At 52.8% G+C, this 23,342-nt stretch overlaps 14 protein-coding genes across 14 annotated transcripts; 7 read left to right on the top strand and 7 right to left on the bottom strand.

The window, feature by feature from the left end:
* Window positions 1–656: 656 nt before the first annotated feature.
* On the bottom strand, window positions 657–2,367 carry RHO25_008249 (uncharacterized protein; the record flags this gene model as incomplete). Its single annotated transcript, XM_023600388.1, has 3 exons — window positions 657–1,267; window positions 1,318–1,694; window positions 1,748–2,367. 3 exons carry the CDS (start codon window positions 2,365–2,367, stop codon window positions 657–659), a joined length of 1,608 nt encoding a protein of 535 aa, XP_023449448.1.
* A 560-nt stretch (window positions 2,368–2,927) lies between these two features.
* Window positions 2,928–5,105, top strand: RHO25_008248 (uncharacterized protein; the record flags this gene model as incomplete). Its single annotated transcript, XM_023600387.2, has 4 exons — window positions 2,928–3,165; window positions 3,223–3,550; window positions 3,597–5,036; window positions 5,087–5,105. 4 exons carry the CDS (start codon window positions 2,928–2,930, stop codon window positions 5,103–5,105), a joined length of 2,025 nt encoding a protein of 674 aa, XP_023449447.2.
* Window positions 5,106–5,313: 208 nt separating this feature from the next.
* Window positions 5,314–7,027, bottom strand: RHO25_008247 (uncharacterized protein; the record flags this gene model as incomplete). Its single annotated transcript, XM_023600386.1, has 2 exons — window positions 5,314–6,643; window positions 6,699–7,027. The coding sequence occupies 2 exons, from the start codon at window positions 7,025–7,027 to the stop codon at window positions 5,314–5,316; spliced, it is 1,659 nt and encodes a 552-aa protein (XP_023449797.1).
* A 1,015-nt stretch (window positions 7,028–8,042) lies between these two features.
* On the bottom strand, window positions 8,043–8,750 carry RHO25_008246 (uncharacterized protein; the record flags this gene model as incomplete). Its single annotated transcript, XM_023600385.1, has 1 exon — window positions 8,043–8,750. One exon carries the CDS (start codon window positions 8,748–8,750, stop codon window positions 8,043–8,045), a length of 708 nt encoding a protein of 235 aa, XP_023449449.1.
* Window positions 8,751–9,506: 756 nt separating this feature from the next.
* On the top strand, window positions 9,507–10,829 carry RHO25_008245 (uncharacterized protein; the record flags this gene model as incomplete). Its single annotated transcript, XM_023600384.2, has 1 exon — window positions 9,507–10,829. One exon carries the CDS (start codon window positions 9,507–9,509, stop codon window positions 10,827–10,829), a length of 1,323 nt encoding a protein of 440 aa, XP_023449146.1.
* A 715-nt stretch (window positions 10,830–11,544) lies between these two features.
* On the top strand, window positions 11,545–12,708 carry NMT1 (glycylpeptide N-tetradecanoyltransferase; the record flags this gene model as incomplete). The annotated part of the gene is made up of 3 exons (XM_023600383.2): window positions 11,545–11,579; window positions 11,638–11,740; window positions 11,791–12,708. 3 exons carry the CDS (start codon window positions 11,545–11,547, stop codon window positions 12,706–12,708), a joined length of 1,056 nt encoding a protein of 351 aa, XP_023449762.1.
* Window positions 12,709–13,012: 304 nt separating this feature from the next.
* On the bottom strand, window positions 13,013–13,693 carry RHO25_008243 (uncharacterized protein; the record flags this gene model as incomplete). Its single annotated transcript, XM_023600382.2, has 1 exon — window positions 13,013–13,693. One exon carries the CDS (start codon window positions 13,691–13,693, stop codon window positions 13,013–13,015), a length of 681 nt encoding a protein of 226 aa, XP_023449575.1.
* Window positions 13,694–14,689: 996 nt separating this feature from the next.
* On the top strand, window positions 14,690–16,636 carry RHO25_008242 (uncharacterized protein; the record flags this gene model as incomplete). Its single annotated transcript, XM_023600381.2, has 1 exon — window positions 14,690–16,636. One exon carries the CDS (start codon window positions 14,690–14,692, stop codon window positions 16,634–16,636), a length of 1,947 nt encoding a protein of 648 aa, XP_023449576.1.
* A 92-nt stretch (window positions 16,637–16,728) lies between these two features.
* On the bottom strand, window positions 16,729–17,047 carry RHO25_008241 (uncharacterized protein; the record flags this gene model as incomplete). Its single annotated transcript, XM_065603045.1, has 2 exons — window positions 16,729–16,770; window positions 16,826–17,047. 2 exons carry the CDS (start codon window positions 17,045–17,047, stop codon window positions 16,729–16,731), a joined length of 264 nt encoding a protein of 87 aa, XP_065459117.1.
* Window positions 17,048–17,844: 797 nt separating this feature from the next.
* On the top strand, window positions 17,845–18,405 carry RHO25_008240 (uncharacterized protein; the record flags this gene model as incomplete). Its single annotated transcript, XM_065603044.1, has 2 exons — window positions 17,845–17,928; window positions 18,037–18,405. The coding sequence occupies 2 exons, from the start codon at window positions 17,845–17,847 to the stop codon at window positions 18,403–18,405; spliced, it is 453 nt and encodes a 150-aa protein (XP_065459116.1).
* Window positions 18,406–18,419: 14 nt separating this feature from the next.
* RHO25_008239 (uncharacterized protein) lies at window positions 18,420–19,380 on the bottom strand (the record flags this gene model as incomplete). The annotated part of the gene is made up of 2 exons (XM_023600379.2): window positions 18,420–19,301; window positions 19,357–19,380. The coding sequence occupies 2 exons, from the start codon at window positions 19,378–19,380 to the stop codon at window positions 18,420–18,422; spliced, it is 906 nt and encodes a 301-aa protein (XP_023449131.2).
* A 118-nt stretch (window positions 19,381–19,498) lies between these two features.
* On the top strand, window positions 19,499–20,602 carry RHO25_008238 (uncharacterized protein; the record flags this gene model as incomplete). The annotated part of the gene is made up of 2 exons (XM_023600378.1): window positions 19,499–19,588; window positions 19,643–20,602. 2 exons carry the CDS (start codon window positions 19,499–19,501, stop codon window positions 20,600–20,602), a joined length of 1,050 nt encoding a protein of 349 aa, XP_023449577.1.
* Window positions 20,603–20,637: 35 nt separating this feature from the next.
* RHO25_008237 (uncharacterized protein) lies at window positions 20,638–20,901 on the top strand (the record flags this gene model as incomplete). Its single annotated transcript, XM_023600377.1, has 1 exon — window positions 20,638–20,901. One exon carries the CDS (start codon window positions 20,638–20,640, stop codon window positions 20,899–20,901), a length of 264 nt encoding a protein of 87 aa, XP_023449702.1.
* Window positions 20,902–21,365: 464 nt separating this feature from the next.
* RHO25_008236 (uncharacterized protein) lies at window positions 21,366–23,149 on the bottom strand (the record flags this gene model as incomplete). The annotated part of the gene is made up of 2 exons (XM_023600376.1): window positions 21,366–21,559; window positions 21,613–23,149. The coding sequence occupies 2 exons, from the start codon at window positions 23,147–23,149 to the stop codon at window positions 21,366–21,368; spliced, it is 1,731 nt and encodes a 576-aa protein (XP_023449579.1).
* Window positions 23,150–23,342: the final 193 nt, after the last annotated feature.

Genomic DNA, 23,342 nt, shown 5'->3' with positions numbered 1-23,342 from the left:
GTCAAGTCACTTTTCCACATGCGAAATATCCAAAGAGGCTGGAAGAGTAGTGTCCGGACTGCAATGGTCTTGTGAGGCTCGGTGAAGATACTCCATAGGAATGTTGAGAAGGTCCAGAGGGAAAGAAGGAGTGTTGACGTCGTGCCGTCGTGTTCTGGTGGCTTGGCCTCCACCTTTAAATCTACTCCCATCTGGCGGAGTCTTGTGAGAAGCTGCCCGCTCTCACGACTGGGCTGTTTTCATGATGAATGTCGTGGATAAGAATGATGTCGGTTGCCGGTGCAAGATGGTGACAGCAGGAAACAGAACCTCGAAACGAGGTCAGATGCCAAGCCCGCTCATTCGAGACCTCTAAGTTAAGTTAGTAGTGTGTCACTTCCCTTCCTTTTGCTACCTCCATCGACATCTCAGTTTTGCATCCACGGCCAAATGCCATCCAGAGTCACGTCAATGGTAGTGCTGTGTGCTGTCAGCCCAAAGCTATCGCTGAACCACTGCCGTGAACGTCCGCCGCGCCAGATGAAGTCAGACGCCACTTGACTTCGACTCTCTGGCTGCGGTTTGCCTTCGAAAACATTCAACCACCTCGCTGTGCAAGGTGCAAAGGTCTGATGCGGTTGTCCGACTGACTGACGGCTGAGTGTAACTGGTGGTTGTTACTGCCCACTGAACCTAGCCGAACTACCATGAAGCTCCTGTGCGACCTCTCTGGTCTCCAACTCATGCCGATAGAAATACTCTCCATTCTGCAATTCCGGCATCCGCTGTCTGGTATCGACCTCGTATATTTGGTACTCGCTTGCGTCAACCTCACAATGTGAGGCCGACGATGAGCTCAACTCCTTCACATTGGTGGTTCCACCTTCATTTTCACGACTCATCTTTCGAGATCTTCTGAGGCACCAGAGCAATGCGACGACACAAAGGACTGATACCACGACTGCTAACGCGATAAGCCCCGCAAGTTTCGCTGTGGTGATGTGGGTGCCAGCGTCGCCTTCTGATGGCGGACGGTGTATCGCTGTCAGGCGCTGCTTTACCGATGAGTCCGGGAACAATGCCTGGGAGACGGAAAAGGTCCGACGATCATAATCAGCAATAACATATGCTTCCTGCAAGAAGGTTCGCCCAAGAAACAGCTGACTTGCATTTTGCGCTTGCTTGATCGGAAACCATCGCGTAGTATTGCTGACAATTGGCTCTGAGAGCACCTGATCGAATGCTGCATATGGGAGGACGATATCAACGGTGGCACCCGAGTCGCTTCCTGGATTCAGTCAGTCCTACTGTCCAATAAATTTGAGGTGTTGAACACACCTGACTGGCCGATTGTAAATGTGAAGCTTGGATTTTGAGCTACGAGAGCAGCATGCGCAACTTCGTCGACCAGGTACAGCTGGCCTTGAGGATTCCAAGTCAAATTGAACTGCTGCTGGAAGGCATTGCAGGTCTCGATTGGTAACCAAATTTCTGTCACCAGAGAATCGATGAAGATGTCAACACTACTCGTCAGCAGTGGTGACGCACCAGCGGTGTCGTATGTGATCGATCTCAAGCTGACAGTCAGGTCGCGCGATACCATGGAATCAAAGGCGAAAGTCTGGTTGTTTGTCTGAAAGCGGGTTTCGTCGTAGCCGCCAAAGATCAGGCTTCCGAACACGTCACGATAGTACGCGCCGGCTGTGTAGGCCCATCTGCATTCACACCTGTCAGTCCCTGCCGAAGATCACAGGTCCGGAAAACTCACGATGATGACGGAACCAGCGACTGGTTGACCAGTGCACCCAGCACGCTCGATTGGGGATCTTGCAGGTTGGAGAAGTTCGTCGGAAGCGGGCTCAATCCCAGTGAACCCACGAAGTATTTGTCGTCCCAAACGCCGGCAACGAGCTGATGCTGCAGAGACGGTAGGCCAGACCCAGGTATACCAAGACCGACGGTGTCATAACCATACGAGCCATTGCCATCTCGTCCAATCTGAAGTTCCTCATCCGCAGGTAGGTTGTAAATCACTCCGTCGACACCGTTCTCTAGTCCTTCTGTGGACCATGAAGAAGACCTATTGCTTTCGAAGAGGCCACCCCGGAGATCTGCGCATTTCTCGAGCGAAGGGTTGACTTTACTGCAGCCGGGATCTATGATGACCCAAGGCGCGCTTCCTGCATTGGCTGATGTACTTGGTAGAACGCGAAGGAGTTGAGGTGGAGTACCGACTTGAATGTTGAAACTTGACCATCGACCATCAGCGCCATCCCAGGAAAAGCTGGGGCTGATGCTTAACGGCTCTGGCGCAGACCTGCCGAGCACTGCTGTGATGGAGACACAGAATATTGCTGCGACTCTGCAAGTCACCATCATGTCGAGCATTTGTTGGTTGTCCGAGCAAGTTGGCTTGTGTGCTCGAGCATGAACGATGGACTCCGAAACTATGGAATTTCACATCGGAGACTCCCGAATGCGACTAGGCTTTGAAAGACGTGAAGTCCGTGGTGCAGGATGCATGGCCCTGTACCTCCCTTTCGGCCTGAATATCGTCCTCGGTGAACTCTAAAACATGTAGAGCTGACAACTGCACTAGTCCACAAATGGCATCTTTCCTTTGTGGCTTTCAGCTGAAACGCTCAGCCACGATCCATCTGAGGCCGCAACCTACGGCCTTTGGCCAATCCCATCACGGGTACGGTTGTTTTCAGGACAAGCTCGTCTGCAGTCTTGTCCCGAGAGCTTCCCTCATCTTGAGCAACGCTTCCTACTGGCGAAATGTGGTCTCTCACAGCTTGCATGCTTCTGCGTGGCGAACTCAAGGTTAGATCGACTTTGGCCAGTCACCTAATGTGCCCTGTCAGCCCAGCACTGCAGGTTCTTCTCGACCGCGGTACGGAGGGCAAGGCACAGCATGATGCTAGCGAATTTCCGGTCGCCCCTACATGTGCTATGCAATCCTTCGAGAACCATGGGCGCTGCTTGGCTTGCTCGCCCTGAATGGCGTAAACAAAGGTATTAGACTTGTAGAAATCGCCATCAGTCGCACTGCCCTTGAGACAGCAACATCCACGACCAGCACCTTACAGGGCAAGTCAAGCAGCATCAGGTCGACGATGGGTTCTCGAAGCCTTCTTCTCTGGGCTCTGTTCATGTTTACATGCAGATGTACCTCCTCACAGTGTAAGTGCAATAGTATCGATATTCACGATGGATCTGGTGCTGATCCGAAACACTCAGACTTCAACACGACGCAGAGAACTGTTACGAGCGACAGCGCAGAGACTACATCGTCGGCAGACTCGAGATATATCGCACCTTATGCAACACACCGCAGATATGTCTGGACATTGGCTACATGGCGCGGGATAAATTCTGCTGTCAATTTCGTCACTGTTGGAACAGTTTTCGTCGGCGTTGACCCGGCAGCCTCTACTGCTTCGACTACCACGATCTTCCACTCCGAGTACCGCAATAAATCGGTAGAGTTGTGGACAAGAACGGACACCAACTCCGATGGAACTGTCACAGCAACAGCGACAGACTTGAGTGGAAGGGAAATCACCTTGTAAGAGTGCACTCCTACATCCAGCCTTGTGCTAACATCTCTGTAGGGCATATCCGACAGCCTATAACACTATTGATGCCCGCGTCACATGGGCTGTCCTGACACCTTCCAAAACCGACAGCTCCACGTGCTGCTGGTACAATTTTGTGTCCGCCACTCCTCAAACTCCGATAGTATCTCCAGCACCGAATACAGCCGCCGACGTTGATGATCCTCAAGGACTCAAATATACTCTGACCTACCTTTCCAGAGACAACCGCTATAATATTCCGAATGAGCAGCTGCAGTTTCCCTTGCCGGCTGCTGTTACTGATGCGCCTATGTGCATAGCAGATCTCTGCGGCATTAGAGGTGGCGGAATTCCACGAACACACATCTCTGTTGGAACCACGCAATCGTATCTCTTGGCTACAACGACGACCACGCTGACTGGTATTGGAACTCAGTTTCAAGTACTGCCTACGCCTCAATTGCCGCATCATACGTTGGCCGTGGTGCCGGCTCCCACGATACCCATCGTCACCAGCAGCCCCGGCACACTCGCTGAGAGTCGTGCGGTGGACGAGCCTGCAATACCGACTTCACAAGTCCCTGGTGATGCTTCAGTTCATGGTCCTGGTCCGCAGCAACCACCACAGAAAAGCGTCTCTCAGTCTTCACCGTTACCGATTACCTTCAACTCTGTCACCCTTCAACCTCAAGCATCAGCTGTGATTATCGAGGGCCAAACGCTTACCCTTGGCTCTGCTCTAACACTAGGCTCTGGACCTTTAGCGACTACCGTCGCTCTGCACAAGTCAGACTCTTCCATCATCCTCCAAATCAACGATAAGGCCTCCACTATCCAGTTGTTTCCGACTCCGAAACCAGCACTGATGGACCACCATCTACCTCCATCCTTCACAATGGGTCCACAGGTCATCACGGCAAATTCAGAATCTCAGTATATCATCCAGGGAGAGACTCTTACACCGGGCTCTCGGATCGTTATCGCAGGCTCGACGATCAGTCTCGCGCCGAATGCACAAACACTGGTCATCAATGGACAAACACAGACTCAAGTGGCAGCCGCAAATATCACGCCCGCACCAAAGCTGACAATCGGGTCGATGGTTTTCACAGCCGATCCCTCCTCCAAATTTGTGATCGAGGGCCAGACATTGCAACCCGGAGGTGCGCCAATAGTGCTCGATGGAGGCAAAACGACAGTGAGTCTCGCGAGCAATGGTGCTCAGATCGTCGTGAATGGCAGAACGACGGATCTACAGCCCAATGGAGCAGCCGCTTCGATTACTGTTGGGTCGACAATGTACACCGCGAATGCTGATGGCAGATACGTCGTCGATGGCCGGACATTAGTTCCAGGAGGTTCTGCGATTACAGTTCATGGGACTACGTTGAGCCTGGGATCTGGAGGAAGATACATCGTCGTTGATGGGAAGACAGAAACGGTTGCACAGAGTACCAGTGGAGGGGATGAAGCGGAGTATGTTTGGAGTACTTTGGCTTCAGCCACGACAGCACCTTTGGCAGCAGGGGTGACAACGGACAGTGACCCTGCGGCCACCCCTCCCTCATCCTCTTCGTCCACTGGGAGTAGGCTCAAAGGCATATCGAGCTGGCGTGTTTCGGGCATGATGTTGACATTGCTGTTTACCATTGCGGGCCGGTAACCAGGAAAACTGAAAAGATCCATAATATCAAAACTTCCATTTATGCAATGCAGTTCAAATCTGTGGCCTGCAGCCTATCTTCGTATTTACTCACAAAGCCATCGCAAGCTCCAACAACTTTTCATAATCCGGCGTCCCCCACCCTGTAACCGCATCCCAACCCTCCACAGCCTTCCACGAAGCCCCCTCCACAAACGGCGTATCCAGACCAGTAACCTTATCAATCCCCGTACAACCACTACTCCCACCCTTCACAACATCCGTCAAAGCTTGAAACGCCTGACCATAAATCCAAGGATTCAGGAATCCTAATGTACTCTTCCCCGCTTGGAGTCTTTTCGCATTCAACAAAGCAATAATCCCTGCGAAAGCAGGCGCAGAAGCCGAAGCACCGGAAACATTCGTCTCGTTACCTTGATCGAAGACTTTGTATTGGTATGCTTGTGCTGCGACATCGGGATAGCCGCGTCCGGAGGGGTTGTAGAGGCCTTGCCAGGAATTTCCTACGAAATTTAGATACTTCGCTACAGCGTCTTTTTGATAGTCTGGGGCAGGCCAGGTATCGCTGAAACCTCCAGAGGAGAAATCTATGGCCTCTTCGGGATCGATTTTCCAGGTTCCGCCTACGGACGTGACGTAGGGGCAGGATGCTGGGAAGAGAGGCATGAAACGGGTGGTGTTTGTCCCGTCGTTTGTGAGGCAGGCGCTTCCGACTCCGCTGTCGCCTGAGGCGACTAGGACGCTGACACCGCGGGCTCCGAGTTGGCCGAAGAGATCGCAGACTTTGCGGCGGTAGGGTTCTGGGATGCTTTGTTCGTTTTCGCCGTACGAGACGGAGATGGTGTGAGGGAGTTCTTGGTCGTTTTGGGAGAGGACGTAGTTGAGCCAGTCGAGGTATGGTTCGTTTTGGTTGACTGCTTGGGTGGGTTGGTCGAGGTCTGGGACGAGTTTGCCAAGGCCGCCGACATTGTAGGAGTGGATGTTCAAGGGCCAGCCGGTGGCGAGAATGTATTGTAGGTCCAAGTTTGCTTCGGAACTGCTGACGTTGGAGGTTTGTACAGTTTCGAGTGGAGGTGCTCCGTTGATTGTGTCCCAGGTGAATCGGACACCGTTGGCGCGTGGGAAGTAGTCTTCAGTGAATTGGCTCAAATCATCGAAGCGCGGGTGTTGTTCTAGAAAATTGGCAAAAGCCATGTATCCGCTTGTGGCATTGTCGATCTGTGGGTCATCCGGTATTTTGTAAAGTGCTCGTAGGCAGTCTGGGGTCACGTGTTTGCCATCACAAACGGATTTGATGTCCTTAGGGTCTGCAGGAGGCGTGTATGGATGATCATCGCCGACTTGCTCTGCTTGGTATATTGTGCTGCGCATGGGTTGCATCACCGAGAATCGAGTAGTAGGTTGTATCATGTCGATATAACTAGAGGTAGTCAGCATGCTTCATCAAAGTGTCAAACTATTGATGTTTGACGTACTCGCAGACTTTGTCCGGCACTGAGTAGTTGAGAGTGCGGAGGAGCTTCTGCCCATCAACATCTTCGAACACGCCAAACGAGGTATCTAGCAAATCGTTCGCAACACCAACGGTGCAAACAAAGTTAATCCACTCTCCATCTTGCGCGATCGCGCTGTGATCAACTCCACCCTGGACGAGCCAGGCCAGTACCGCTTCCGTCGCCTTCTCATTCGGTCTCAACATGGCCTTGAGCTCATCGCGCTTCAGGTATTGAGCATACCTGGGATGTGCTGGATCTGAAATGGAATATAAAGTCTGCTCGAACAAACCCGGATTTGGGGCCGACATCGCGATCCGCAAGTGTATTCGGTCGTGATTGTGTGCCTCCCCAATTTGACGCCAGCCATCAGGTGTTTGGCGTAGTGACTCCATTACTTTGGCACTGGCTGTGCCGGCGAACGCCAGAAATACAGTGAGCAGCATGCTGACTGGCTCACCGAGATGAGTAGCTGCTACCAGAACGAAGAAGTTTGCCGATTATCTGTCAAAAATAGCGGAATCCAAGGAGTTGATGCAACTGGTATGATGAGTAGAAAACGAATGTGTGGCGCGAATGTGTGGAGCGAACGTGTAGAATGAATGTACAGAATGAAAGCACAGAATGAACACACAGAACGAATGTGCAGAAGAGAGTCGTGATCATGCCTGGAAAAGCTACAGTAGTATCAGCTCATCCCTTGAACAGGGTGCCAATGTCGTGGCCGCAAACAACCTAGTGTTATTGCCAGGCTCTTCATGATTTGGGGAAGCATGAGGCGAGCATGATGCTCACATTACATGCAGTGGTGCAGGGCAGAATCCCACGCCTCGCTGGCCAGCCCTTGCGAGACAGAACACATGCGAGTAGGGCAGTCCGCGAGCAAACTTCGTAAAATGAGCCAATGCACAACCTTGTTGAGTAGAGTAGCCAATGGAGTTCATCAACTTGGATCTTCACACTCTGGCCCATGCGATGAGTTTGCTCCCCGCCCGGTTTGAGTTCATCAGTACATTTCGGCTCCTCACTTTCGCTGATGAACCGAATGACGTCCGACGGTCGCCAATTGTAGAGAGCGAATCCGAAGACGAGCGCCGCCATTCACCAACAACGTGATTTGCCAGACAAAAAAAAGGGGAAGGAATAGATAGGAGACGAAGGTGCGCTGTCGTACTTGTCAAATTTGGGGCCACGAGAGATGTCAGGTACATCGTTCTTGTGGACAACCAAAGTACGAAGACTGACAGGATAAATGCTTGATACTTTTCGTGTCCGACTGGGATGTTGAACTTCGAGCGCCAAGATAAGCGCGGCAGGAGCAAAGTTTCAATGAAAAGCTGCTTCGAGTGACACATTCTTGTACTCATTGTGCTGCGCGGCGATAGAGAGCACACCTTGGTTTGTGGAACTCTTGAGTAGCGACGCGGTGCATTGAGGAAGGTAGGTGGCGCCGTGAAGCCGAGGAGTGGCATGGCTGTTCTGGGATGACTGGCTGTGCGATAGATGAGCGTTGTTTGAGAAAGCCGCCGCATTGATCTGTGCGGGGCATGGAGCTGAGGATGAGGATGAGAATAGCACTGCGCCAGGTTCCAGAACAGCAGCGGCGAAGATTAGATTTGGGGAAGCTCGGAAGTCTTCAGTGGCAGAGTTGATGATGTTTTCCGAAGTCGTGGACAGTCCAGTCAGCTTGGCTATTTCACCAGAATTGTATGAAGGCGCTTCGTCCGCTGACAATTTGAGAGGCGAAAAGAGGTCATCATCAGAGTCAAGCTCGTCGTCGGCATCATATGTCATCGCCTCGACCCGGCAACTTGAAAGTGCCTTGATGAGCGGAGGCTTGGGAGGGTTATGCGGGTCGTGGTCGTCGCTGCATCGGGAGGGAAGTGCTGGGGACGCTTTCTGCGTTGGCGCCTTCTTCTGGATGCAAAAGTGAGCGATTGCAAGTCCGATGAGGCACACGCTGATGAGGATGGCGAAGAGCGGGATGTGGTTGCCGAGTGGGGCTTTCGGGAATTGGGGGCTCTGGCTCTGCATGTTGGATGGTGTTCTGATTGCTGTCGATGCACGTCTGGGACTGTTGTGCTCTGATCTGAGGAGAGAGGGATCTGGAGAGCACAAGAAGCCATACTGTAGAAGAGCATATATCACTTCCCTTACCATGCATGTATGAGACAGCGGCTAGGAGCATACAGGACATTCAACGCGTACCCAAAGACACGCATGTCTCTGTCGGGCACTTGCTGCGTCTGCTCTGTCTGACGCAGGACCGGTGACATCTGCTCATATTGTGCCATGCTGTCTTTCAGCAAGGCAGCAGATGGTGGAGGAGAGGATGGGCGAATGGCGTTGCGGATGATTTCATCGGAAAAGGCGCATGTGGGAGCGAAGTTGGCAGGGATGATGTGGGTGGAGCACGACAACGCCTCGGGACTGAAAGAGGAGCGCGAGCGCACGCGTCGAATATTCGCGCCGCCTGACCGCCTCGCACAATAATCAGGTCGTAGTCATATTGTCGCCAACGCCAGCACCCGCTCCCCTCCCTCCCTCCTTCCTCACTCCACTTCTCTCTGCACGCGCCCGCCGCAATCCACTCGCACAAATTTCCATATGGAAGCTATCCTGCTGCAGACCACCACCGAAGACCACTCGCACCCGCCGATACAATAATTCCTCCGCAACCTATATTCGCATACCACACCCTACGATTCGACGCCAGGGAAGGCGAGGCGTCCACGCATCTGTCACTCCTCGTCACGCACCTCCGCATCCACGAGTAGAAGTATCGCCAAAATGCGGGAACGGAACATGCTGAAACAGGCGCTCGAGAGCGGCAAGACAGTCTCCAAGGCTGCTCGCTCAAAGGAAAGCACTCCTCCGCTCAGCAGAAGCGGCAGCGCTGCGCCGTCTCCACGCGGATCGCGCATCGCCAGTAGGGAAGGCTCCGACGACGAAGACGCTTTCTCCGACGACACCGAGTGGAGCACCCGAAGCATCGACGCGCTCGTAGCCCCGCCTCTCGAGTACGACGACGGCTCCGATGCCTGGGTCGCTGTTCTGGAGGACCGCATCAATGCCATTATCGACCGCAAACGTAGTTCCACCGAAGGCCGCGAGAACGACATGAGCGGCTTCAATCTGATCCTGACCCGTCACTTTGCGCAACAGCAGCTGCAGCCACGCGCTGACGAAGTCGTGGCCGCTCTCTTGAAGAGCGTCAAAGCGGGCCAGAGTGAGCGTGAAGTGGTATTGGCCCTCAAGGCTTTGGCACTGATCATCATTACCGAGCCCTCCGAAACTATCTACGATTCGGTGGCAGATGCCTTCAAGCGGACCATCAATGACTCACAATACCCGAATGCAAAGAGCGCTGCTATCCACGCGCTGAGTGTGGCAACTTTCTACGGCGGAGCTACACTCGAAGAGACGGAGGAGATCATGGATCTGTTTCTGGACATTGCGTCGACGGATGGTGCAGTAATCGATGAGGCGGATAACGGCGACGTCGTGGTGGCAGCCCTCGAAGAATGGGGCTTCTTGTGCACCCAAATGGACGACATGGAGGAAATGACAGAGCCAGCCATGGACACATTCGTCGACCAGCTCGAGAGCAGCGATGTGGGCGTGCAGATTGCCGCTGGCATCAACATTGCCCTCTTGTACGAGAAGAGCTACACCGAAGCCGAGTCAGATGATGAACCAGAATCGGATGAGGAGGATGGTGCCAAAGGCCCACGGATGATCAAACGCTACACAGTCTACCGACAACAGCACAACCTCGAGCAAATCTTGGAGAAGATCTCGAAGGCCTCTTCAAAGCGTGTCTCGAAGAAAGATCGCAAGCAGTTGCATTTAGAGTTCAACGATATTCTCGCTACAGTAGAGAAGCCCACCAGAGGGCCTCGATACAGCACAGCACTCGACCAGGATGGCCGGGAATACGGATCGAGACTGAAAGTCACCATACACGGCGGAGGCAAGATGACCATTGATAAATGGTGGAAGCTGCAGCGACTCAATGCCCTCAAACGCCTGCTGCAGAGCGGCTTTATGGTGCATTACGAGTTCAATCAGGTTGTTTTCGACAGCCTGCCCGTTATCGTGGAGGACGATTAAACGATCTCTTTTCTTTCTGCGACAATATTGATTGATGAGGGTATATGAGAGACATGCTTATGAGTGACGATGCGCTATGAGATACACATGCATATAATTCATTATCGCTAACACTTCCTACCCTGTCAACGACACATCTGTCCCGCTATTTCTCACAATGCAGCTCAACAACTCCGCTGGCTCCAGAGCTACCCTGTTCTAGCTGCTCTAGGAGAAACTGTAACACCTCTGGTGGAGCTGCAGTGTGTCGAAACGAGTGCCTAGCTCCAACCCCGCCGCAGCACGTCGTAAGATTGAAAAGAGGGAGTCATCATCAGGACATACTCTTTCTCTTTCTCACCAGCTCACAGAATCTCGTTGCTTACGACTCACATTGCCAACAAGTCTAACCGGTACGACAATCGACGAAATGGAAGTTGCGTCAGCCGCAAGAATGCCTGAATGGGTTGCGAAATATGATCAAGGTACCGTACAGCTACACATCATCACAAAGATGCATGCGGGTGTTCAAATTGTCTTTGCCTATCACATTCTTCACCGGATGTGATATGGTGGAAATTTGATCTGAGATCATACCGTACGAACCTGAACAGGATAATTCCTGCGTCTGAGGGACATGCTTCTATTTTGACTCCCCTTTCCCTGCGAGGTCAGGGAATGTTTTGTATTGACTAAAGCAGCATATTCATCACTACCGACGTGAACGACGATCAAGATGTCTACTGACAAGATCACGTTCCTCACCAACTGGTAGATCTTAGGATCCCTCATCGTGAGGTGTAGGTGTGAAGAGACTAATGGATAGAAGGCACGCTACGCCATACCACGCCCCATTGTATCTCGCCCAAGCCAAGGGCTTCTTCAAGGATGAGAATATTAAAGTCGCCCTCTTGGAGCCAAATGATCCAAGCGTGCAAAAACCCTCTTCCTCTACTCAAGCAATGAACTCACGCATCTCCAGGACGTAACCGAAATCATCGGCTCCCGCAAAGTCGACCTAGGCTTCAAAGCCATGATCCACACCCTCGCAGCCAAAGCCCGTAACTTCCCCGTCCTCTCCATCGGCTCCCTCCTCAACGAACCCTTCACCGGCGTCGTCTACCTGAAATCCTCCGGCATCACTCCAGACTTCCACACCCTCAAGAACAAAAAAATCGGCTACGTGGGAGAATTCGGTAAAATCCAAATCGACGAACTCACTTCTCATTATGGAATGAAACCTTCGGATTATACTGCCGTCCGCTGTGGCATGAACGTCTCCAAGGCCATCATCAAAGGCGAGATTGATGCGGGTATTGGGTTGGAAAATGTCCAAATGGTTGAATTGGAAGAATGGCTTGCTGGGCAAGGTCGTTCGAAAGATGAAGTTCAAATGCTGAGGATTGATGAACTTGCTGAATTGGGTTGTTGTTGTTTCTGTTCGATTCTCTACATCGGAAACTCGGACTTCGTCGCCTCCAACCCAGAGAAGGTTCAATCATTCATGCGAGCAGTCAAACGCGCTACAGATTTTGTCTTGGAGAGTCCCGAACAAGCGTGGAAAGAATACGTGGATTTCAAACCTGTTATGGGAACGGAATTGAATCGGAAGATTTTTGAGAGGAGTTTTGCGTATTTTTCGGGGGATTTGAGGAATGTGGAGAGGGATTGGGAGAAGGTTACGAGGTATGGGAAGAGGTTGGGGGTTCTTGAGGAGGGGTTTGAGATGAATTATACGAATCGGTTTGTGGAGGGGTGGGAGGCTGAGAAGGAGCAAGAGGATCCTGTGGGGGATCAGAAGAGGATGGTGATGTTGCAGGAGGTGGTGAAGGTGGAGGGAGGTTTTAAGAGGTTGGATGTTGAGAGTGGGGTTGTGAAGGCTATTGCTGCTGGTGCTTGAGTTGGATAGAGACTGCGTTGTTCTTGATGCCGGACTGTGATGGCACGTGAAAGAGTCATGAGTGGTCATGCAGACGGGACTTGACTTCCTGATATGGCGAAGTGTTGAAGTCTGTCGCGACTTCATGGATCGGCTTGGGCACTTCCATTCATTTTATGTATCGCCTAAGCTATGTTGAAGTTCGCCAGTTCTTTGTGTGTAACGAGCGTGTGTCAGTGTTGAAGGCTGACTATCAAACAGTAATCCATTCCAAGTCCATTGGCTTCGTCCAATTGTGTACTAAACGCAAGACGCAACGATGCTCCTACTTCGCATCTCTCTTCTTCGCCAATTGCAAGATGTGGTCGTTGAAGAACCAGCGTCCTAGATCTTTCTCAGGAATGGCATGGGCACCTTCCACTTTGCCGACGCAGACGCCATCGCCGGCTCCGCACAGACAGTCGAACGAACGATCGAACTTCCATTCAGTGGAAGGGTAGAAGAAGGTCAAGCTATCACCTTTCTTCACAGCACGATCTCTCGCGACTCTGACCTCGCCGGCCAGTCCAACAGTCTTATTCAAATGAGCAATTTCCCCATTCATTTCTCCTTGCAGCGGAGCTTGAGGATAATTGCCATTCTCGTCAGGTGCGTAGGTATGCACTTCCAGAGACGGAGCGCAAGAGTGGTTCATGTACAGCAACGCACTCTGTGGGTCGGTATGAGTGGTTGCTGAAGTCTGGATCGTCTTCCAAGTAGCCGATGGTTGAGGTTGATGGCTGGTCAGGTAGGCAAAGTGAGCTCCCGCCGGCAAGTCCACCTTGGAAACGATGCAGAGTCCCGCTGGAGTGTCTTCGAATGCGACCAAGTCTTCGAGGCCATTGACGGAAAGGTCATAGGCGGACTGAGTGCTCAAACGGGAGTCCTTCTCGAATGGCTTCTTGGCGCCATTGGTAACACCATTGGCAGTGCCGTTGGCGGGGCTGATGACTGATCCTTGAGTCATCGTTAGGGCTTGTTGGGAGGAATGTTTCGACTCGTTTTTGATCGTCTCTGTCTGATGCGGCTTTTTTCTTTGTTGTACGCTGGTGCTGAAATCGATAGGCAACGTTGATTAGGTCAATCCGGTTAACGAATTGCCTTGAGTAGAAGGCTGAAGAACTCAGCTACGAATTCCATAGGCTGTTGGTGTGTGTCTCTGGATGATCAGTTGAATACGTCAGGTAATGTTGAAAGAGGTAAAAAGCAGGAAGGGAGAGAGCTGCTATTTCACGGAGATGCTGCTCAAGGCCGAGGCCTACAGGCTGAGCAACGGTAGTAGTGTGGGTCAAGATGCCGTGCATGGTTTAACGACGGGCTGCTAACTAGAGCTTGCTGAGGCCAGACGCGGTGCAAGTGTGCAGAAAGCATATGCCATTCCGATCGTCCGGATGTGGTCAGAAGCGTGCCAGCTTTTGGCAATCGCGCCTGGCCAGCGGGGGGGTGAGAGTCAGAAAGCAGGAAGTCTCCTTCTCTGCTCTTGTTCGCCGCTCTTGAGCTCACGAACAAGACCTTCGATGGCTTCGTTGGCTCATGATCAGCTAGCTGCCCGGTTTGCGCCGAGCTCAGCAGTTTCTGAAGAAAGCTTCATCGGAGCTTCAGGACTGCTGCGCGAGCAGCATCAGCACGTCTACGCCGGGGCGTTCCTGCTTGGGCTGATGCCGATACGCTGCCCACTCCATCAGCACTCTGATCTTGCATCTGCAGGTAGAGCATGCCCCATCGCGTAGATGATTGTGGTGTGGCTGCATGATGGACAAATTCGCCGTCGTCAGCAGGAGAGAAAGAAGAGCACGAATTGTCGGCCACGACTTCTGCACGCGACTGTTCTTGGACGCGACGCGACCGATCAAAGCTGCGGAAGGAACGAAGGAATTACATGCGTGTCCACCCACGCACATGTTACACCCGACCTGCCCAACAACATGCAATCCTCACATGTGCCCTGCGCGTTCTTTGAGCAATGTCTTCAGCCATCGACCTGACATGGCGAGCCGCCGTGGAAGCGAATCTCCAGGAAGCCCGGAAACGCCGAGGACGATTGGGTTTGAAGAAATCAAGAGGCGGGTGTCTGACTTGCAAGACGAGGCATATCAGATGCGACAAGGCGAATCCATGCCGTAACTGTACTTCAACAGGCCGCCAATGTGGCTACGCCGGAGCCGTAACGACTTCAAGACAACGCAGCGAGGACAGCACAAGTCTGATTCAGGGATGCCTTGCCAACAACTTGAATCCGAGCAACGATGAAATGCGGACATTCAGCTATTTCTTGAGCCATACTGCTCCGCGACTTGCTCAAAACCTGGACAAGGATTTCTGGTGCGGTCATGTACTCCAGATCGCTCATCAAGAGCCTCTTGTCATGGACTCATTGTTGGCTCTATCGACATTGTACGAGCACCCGCAGTTCATGAAAAGCTTCCACTTGACTGCGGATGCACACAACAGCACCAATGGCGTGCACCCGTCATTGTTACAGCGGCCCATCGAACGCGAGCACGTGAAAGCCCTGAAGCACTACAATCGAGCCATCTCTCAATTCCAAAAGAAAATGCACGATGGCAGCGCCACTCCGCTCCTGGCCATGCTTACCTGCACTCTCTTCATCTGCATTGAGATTATCAGGGACAACATATTTGGCGGCGTCAGCTTGTTCATCACGGGTGCGACACTCATGCGACAGTTCTCCAGCTGCCCCGAAGGCATGAGTTGCTCTCTGTACGATGCCATCAGGCAAATATTTGCTCGACTTGCTGTTTCTGGTGCTCTGATGGGCCACCCCGCTGAGCATGATGTGGAGGAATGGGCTGGTAAATCTCCTCACGATGCCGGAGCGTTCTCCAATATCGCGGAGGCACGCAACATGTTGTTCCGTCTGCTCGGCGAGAGTCATGCAACGCTGAGACTCGCCAATTGCCACCGTAGAGAGGCACTCTCCCGAGGCACTTCTGGCGGCATCCCGGCGTTTGCCAACAACACGCTTGATGACTACGACTTCGATGATCTGCCTCCGCCACCTCCGAGGCCTTATGAACTGCCTGAAAATGGTTATACTACAAATATGGGCACATGGTCTGCAGATCTGTACGAACCAAATGAAGATGATGGCAATATCCAGCGCGAAGACCAGCAGCATGATTATCGGGCGGTACTTGGAGGGGTCTCGGAAGATCTGTACGACCTTGCGTGGGAGCATGGCGACATAACCGCTCAACAAAGATCTACCATGAAACTGGGCGATCGAAATTTCCCGTGTGATGACCAAGCTATCCATGATAGACGACTGATATTGCTTTCGAGACTGAAACGCTGGCACAAGACTTTCAAACGTATTCACTCTGAAGAGGACGAGGTTGCAGCTTCGTTGTTGATGCACTACCAATTCGCTATTACATGGTTGCAAGCCTGTCCAATAGACGATGAAAGTGCCTTTGACAACTGGACGCAAAGTTTCAAGGAGATCCTGCGATTATCCGAAATCTTTCTCGCCAAGAGCGAACACTCAACATTCACGTTCGAGGTCGGCACTGTTCCTGCCTTGGCCTTCGTCGCTGGAAAATGCCGTGTCACATCCGTACGCCGCAAAGCCCTGTCTCTTTTGTCCCGAGCGCCATCGAAAGAATCTATGTGGTGCGCTCAGTCGGTTGGCGAAGTTCTGGCCCGACTGATAACGATTGAAGAAGAAGGGCTCGGTCTGCCTCCACCACTTGTCGGCTCGTCATCATGGGGTTATAGTGGTGATCTATACATTGATGACTCCGTCCTCCCGCCCGAGGAGCAGCGCGTGCACGTTTTTGGCATACGTGTGAACAAAACTGCCGGTCGGTATGATATTCGTATTACTCGTTATTTCGTCGATGTCGAGACCGGTGCTCGGGTCAAGGTACTGAGCGATCATCCGATATGAGTTGTCTGCTGCGCTCCTAGAAGGTTTGTCAGCCTGGGAGCATGCACTGCAACGGGCAAAGTGAAGGACATGCATCCTCGTCAACGGTATCTTCAATCAGATTGATCCGTGTAAGAGGCAGCTCGCATCTGGCCCTGATGCCGGAATCTCAGTGTCTGCTGAGCACGTATCTCAACTAAGATCACTTACCAGATCACGTGGCCCGTAGCCATATTGCCTGGCGAGCACTTCGGTGTTCCGCAGACGCACTTCTCGCATGTACTGCGCTTGGCTGGGCTCGTTGCCAGCGTTCTCGGTATCTCGAGTTGGGGGATGAGCGATGAAGAAGCGGGTCGACGCCCATCCGAGAACCACGGCAGCGGCAGCGGCGACAATGACGATGAGCACCGTGACCGTGGGATCCATCGCCATAGCTCGGTGTTGTGGTAGCCTTGAGTGGCTGGATTGTTTTGGTATCGCGGCGTGCTCAACGGCTAGGGTGGTGTCGGGAAAAAGACAACACGAACGAAAGGCAGCAGCAAGATGATCGATCTGAACGAGTGTCAAAGATGATCGAAACTTCACTGTCAAAAAGTAACCCGCCCACCTTCTTGCTTAAGTTCTCCAAACAACTGCTACCAAGCCGTACATGGTCTCCACAGCCGCACGGATTCGGTGGAACTCCGGGACAAGGGGAGTGGAGACGGTGGTCTGTGCGCTGTACACGTTTAGCCCTCATTCCTCACTTCTCAGCCTATCGAGATTCCCGACTGGACGAGACCGTGCTTGGAAGGAGTCGACGTTTCCTGTCGTCTACTTCGCTTCGCTTCGAGTAAGATCGAGTGTATTTATTGGCTTTTCGCGATTTGCACATATATCTTGACTGTCAATAAAGCACGAGTCGAAGAAGCCCAAATATCGGAGCGGGCAGACACCGAGTTCGAATGCAATACGAGAGACTCCGAGTGGAAGAGTTGGAAATTGGTATGTTTAGAGAACATCTCGCGAGACGGACCAGATGCATTCTCGCACACGGAGGGCACTTGTGCGTCCGAAATTTGGCTAGGGTCGACAAAGGAAGATATGCTGGCGGACTGTGAAATGGCCAATACAGTTTCACGGTCGGCTGTGTACGTACCGCCCTACCGTGCTGATAATATGCTCGAACCTGACTCCCAGATGAGCCGCCTACGGTTATCCGGCTTCATCACCCAGGGCGATGCTACATTATGGGGAAGATGATTCTCAAGCAAGCCAGACACATGAAGGAGAAGCCGAACTGGCGCAACCTGGAGACCGGAGACGCGGAGACCGTAAAGCTCATCCTGAAGTTATGGACGTCACTAGAGATCAAGAATACCGCTCCCATTCTATCGAAGCGCAGCGCCTCAGCTCCCGCTTTCGCGAAGCATTTTATTTAGGCGAAGATCAAGCTTAACGGAGGAGCTATAGACGAGGCTGACGGAATGACGGACAAGAGCGCAGCTCAGGAGATGGTCAACACAACCGCAAGCAAAAAGAAACTTGTACCCGGTGACCTGTCTTTCGTTAAGCTCCAACGCCTGGTGGACGAGACGAAGCCTGCTCATTGCGACAACTACCACATCCAGCATATCGACGATAACAATGTTGCTCGGCACATCTCGCGGGACAGCGACATGAGAAGCGCCGTAAGGCACAGCAGAATGGAAGATCCAAGCCGTCTCGGTCATGTTTTCTGGATAGTAGAAGGGGAGGTGCCACAGATGGTGCAGTCGCAAGAGTGGCTACCGGCTGTTCTTCGAGACTGAGAGGTCAGAGGTCGTTACAGCTGATGATGAAACGCAGTTTCAACAACCGCTTCCTTCCAGGCACGTAGGCCAAGGAGTGGGTACCGGCTGTTCTTCGAGACTGAAAGCGTAGAGGCTGGCACAGATGATGGAACGCGGTTTCCATATCTGCTTCTTTCGAGGTTGCTAGATCGACTTGAATGGCAGCGATTCAAGTTCGATGGTATGCAACGCCCCTTTATGGTGCTGATTCTGAGCATCTTCACCACGCTGCTCCGTCTCAAGATCTCATCAAACACTTTGCCCATCCGAAGGGAGGTCTGCGACGAGAATATGGCACTGTGCCCTTTCTCCGACGCACTTGTCAAGCTGCCTAAGTGCTTCAAAACTCCAGTAACCTCTTCGAGGATAGTACGGATATACATCTCGTAGGCAAAGCTAGGGACAGGCTTCAAGGTTATGGCAATGTGCTCTACCTCTGTAGTCCGCAAGACCATGTCCTTGCGCTTGCTCTCGACCAAGCTGAACACAGCCGCTTTGACGACGGTAGCTGTGCAAGTTGAAAATGGTGTCGGAGCGAAGATGTAGCGCAGGACATCCACAAAGCTGCGTGGCTGCCAGGACGTCTGCAGATCCGCAACGAAGCGGCTCTCGCCGATAGAACTGTTTGGATAGTCAGCACCCAAAGCACCAGTCGAGAATAGGCCTGAATACCGGAGCACGTAGATTCCGACTTCGAACGCAATGCGAGCGACCTCCAAGTGGAAGAGAAGCAGGTTGGGACTTTCAGAGAACATCTCCATTCCCGCAAGATCAAACGTATGGCAGTCGTCCTGTCTCCCCTTGCAGATGTGCTGCAGAGTCGCCTCAGCGATACGCGGGTTTTTGTCCAAGGCCGCGACTTTGTCGAAACCTCCCTGCTCCTGTTCAGAATATGGGTGAAGAGTCTCTTGCGCTCGGATGGACACTTACAGACGAGATGGTGTCGTCAATCATGTCTCCTAGAGCCTTGGAAGATCCATGGACTTTGACTGAGTGAACGGGCCAGGAAGTCGGGTTTCCGCTGTACGTGCTGGTGACGAGGACATCACAGCCCGCACCGGCATCAAAGTCGATGTCAGGCATCGGCGGCTCTGAAGACGAGCCGATGAATCCTAACCTGCTCGATCCTGTGTTGCGGGGCTCATTGGAGAGGGAGCCTGCTGTATGTGTACTAATGTTCGCACGTGCTGCCACATTGCTAAATGCAAAGATCTAGGGACCAGACGATCACGCCTCCCAACAGAAGGGTTCTGCCAACACCGAGCATGCCAGGTTCTCTTGGCTGTCCCAGTCTGACCGGCAGATGACAACCCGCGAAGACCTACATCGCTCGGATCCACAAGACAAGCTTGATTTCGTACTGGACGGGCTTCCAGATGCAACATCCAAACTTCTGTCTGATATCGCACAACAGACCGTGCCTCAGTGTTGTGAATTTCCACATACAACATTCCCTCATCTCGGAGATCCGTTCCAGGCATGGCCATTCAGAGATGGCGTTGATTGCTCAAAAGTGCGCATGGAATTCTTCAAGATGGTCCGGGAGGTCCGCTTCATCCTCGTTCGCACAGGACGGGGAGATATTCCTCTAGAAGAGTGGTTTCCACCATCCGGCTGCCCCCTCACCTCCAGCCTGTGCTTCGAATCAACATATCCGAGTACGAAGCGGAGTAACAGCCCAGCTCTTCAATTCATGTTCGCAGCTTACACAGGAGACCTGGATGAGAGTATATTCTTCTTCGATCGATGGCCAATCGTTACGCCCACAGCAGGACGCTTCGCAAAACACGCGGACGCCGTGAGGAGATGGGGCGAGCAGGTGGTGTCGCGCATCGACCAGTTCACGGCATGGTGCCGTTCGACTTGCGTCGCGCCGGTGAGCATAGTGGCAGGCAGCGAGCTGCAGAAGGACATGATCGCCAGCGCCGTGGAGTTCGTTGCCATTGCCGAGGTATCGTCAATCAGGACCTCTGAAGAGTTCCCGGTCAATCTCGCCATCCTCCAACACCTTGACCGATACCAACTCGGAGTTCCACTACCCCACGGACAAAAGTGGTCCTTCAACCTCACCCAACAAGCGGACGAGAAGATAGCCCTTGATTTCGTACTCTCGACGTCGCTCACGCCATCACAAAGAGAACCAGACGCTTCACAGTCGTTGACGCTACCGATGTAGTTATTCGGGCCAACAACTGGTTGCGCGCCGGACTGATGCTTCGATCCCCATCGTACGGCGACGCTCTGGACCGCCTGGGCGGTCTCGAATCTACAGAAGTCGCAAGGAGCGACACCGTGAGCAACGCGATCCGACGGGTGGCGCAAGAGCATCAAGACAGCGCATCGCAAGCTTCGACTGTGGCACTGACTCCCGACGAGAGCACCGCGAGCACTGCGAGCACCGGTAGCACACCCACCTCGAGCACTACAGGCAATGCCGGTACGACGGGCGACACTGGTTCGAGCACCGTGCAATGAAGGCCAGAGCTAAACGCGCCCTCCAAATATCAGAGAGACAACCAGTGCAAAGCACCGAGAGCAGTGCCAACACGAGAACCACGTTTCTGCGACCTCCCATTGAAGACGCATCTGGGAGGAGTCTACTGCCGGAAAGCAAAACGGAAACCAGGATTGAAGCTTCCTACTTCTCTGACTAGGGAACTCGAGTGCCCTTTCAGTTCCCGTGTCTCCGCCTTATGCAGTGCGGCTAAGGCGCTCTGTCTCGACAAGCGAGGCAGCTACGGAATTCGTTTCGCGAGAGAGACCGCAAAGTAAGGGTATTCTTTGGTTTCCGTTTTGCTGTCCGCAACTAGGGAGTGATCTTCACGTTTGCTGTCGCTTACTTCGCCTCGCCTCAAGTAAGGGCGAGAGTATTGATCGGCTGTTCGCGTCATTTCATACATCTGGGCTGTCGACTAATTGCAAGCAGAATGCTCCTCGGCTCAATTCAGATCGCTGGCGCCGCATGCGACGAAGCCTGTACAATTACTGCCCTTCCTTGCCAGAGCCAGCCTGTTCATGTACTGGATCCCTTCGGCTCTGTAGTAGTCCGGCTCCACATGCGATGTCACGTTCTGCTCGAAGACGAAGTTTCTCTGCTCCTCAAGGGTATAGACTGGCCAGTGCTCTGCTTTCACTGTCGAGCTTGTCAGTTGATAACCCCTCTCCGCTCATAACTGCACCACTTACCTCCTAGCTGCCTATTTGGATCCCCAAAGTTGACAAAGCTAATCCACGATCTAGTCATTTGCAACGCGAGTGCTAGATATTTCTCGCGCTCACTCCCGCCCAGTGGATTCGGGTTTCCATTCTGCGGGTATCCGAGGCCCTCTGTATTGTAGAAGACGAATGCGACTTCCTGGAAGTGCGGACTGCCCTGGATGTATGGGACGCCATTGGCTAGCACGTTGAAGCGGTACGAGTAAACATCTACGCCAGCTTTTGCCCAGCTTTGAGCTGTGAAGCGTCGCTTTGCGTGTTGTCGCATGTCGCCCACGATGGCATTGGACCGCTTGTACTGCAATCCAATGCTGGCGTCTGGCCGCCCGGAAATGGTGGCTGGAATTCCGATTTCTGGGATATCGGGATAGAGTATGGCAAAGTCCTGGACGGTGGCGTTGTCATATCCCATTCCGGCAATGTAGGCCAGGAACTCGGCAGTCGTGTTCACGCTCGAGCTGAAGCTGGCACCCTCGTCGGTATTGCATCCGATGAGAAGCGGGACGCGTGGGAATTGTCCTTGATCCAGCTGAGTATTGGGATCTCCTTCAATGAACTCTCCATCGATGACAACACCATAAGCAGCGCCGCTTGTGGTGGTCGAATTGATGACTGCATTGAGCTCTTCCGTCGGAACTTTTCGAAGGCAGTCCAGGACACTGGAATTTCCTTGACAGCCGACAGCAGCCGAAATGTTCGCGATAACTGTTTCCCAAGTTGCCACGCTCGGATACGGCACAAGAGCGCTTGAAAAGCCGGATTGCGCAATTGCCTGGGAGAAAAGGCCTTCATCTCTGCCGCCATATGCAGCCACCTGTGCTCCAACTGATGTCCCTCCAGCAGATTCTCCTTGAATGGTAACACGAGCTGGGTCGCCTCCAAAAGCTTCAATATTTTCCTGAACCCAGCGAAGAGCCAGTCGCTGATCGCGATACCCGAGCATCGCAAGACCATTCTCCTGGACCTCCTTGCCATACAAGAAGCCCCAAGCGCTGAGTCTGTAATTGATCGATACCGCAATGATTGGCATGTCAGTCTCAGCAGCCTGCTGAACAATGAAGGACTGGTTGTAGCGGCGATCTGCAGCGCCACCCATCGTGTGACCTCCGCCATGTATCCAGACAAGCACTGGCAGCTTCTTGCCATTATGGCTTCCACGAGACCGGACGACGTTCAGTGTCAAGCAGTCTTCGCTGACATAGTTGCCCTGCGACCAGGTATCGCGACCATAGCCGATGCACTCGTAGCCATATCCGGTTGCGTTCTTGGTATCGCTCCAAGATGTGTTCAGAGGCTGTGGTACTCTGAAGCGAAGATCTCCAACAGGCGGTTGCGCAAATGGCATTCCCAGAAAGTGTTCCGTGTTGTAGGTCGGATTGTACACTCCATAGTAGGATCCATTCTGCACCGAAACGGTAGGTGCTGTATCATGGCGATGTGAAGGTGAGGTTTGCACAGCAGAGAACAACAGCGCTCCTGCAACGAGCATCGAGCGCACACCTACCATCGTGGCGACTGTGATTGTTTTGTTCTGTATGCCTTACCCAAACGTGCAAAGGAAGTCAGGAACGAAGTCAGGCACGACTTCTTGTGCGGGCAAGGCCAACTACTTGTAGATCGCTCTTCCATCCCGGCTAAGTATCACTTTTGGGACTACCGCCCGTATGCACATTCTCGACTCACGCTCCAACGATGTTCTG

Source organism: Cercospora beticola, chromosome 5 (genome assembly GCF_033473495.1).
Source record: "Cercospora beticola chromosome 5, complete sequence".
In the NCBI taxonomy this organism is placed as follows: Eukaryota; Fungi; Ascomycota; class Dothideomycetes; order Mycosphaerellales; family Mycosphaerellaceae; genus Cercospora; species Cercospora beticola.
The sequence above is the reverse complement of the archived record's forward strand: the minus strand, read 5'-3'. Positions and strand labels throughout refer to the sequence as shown.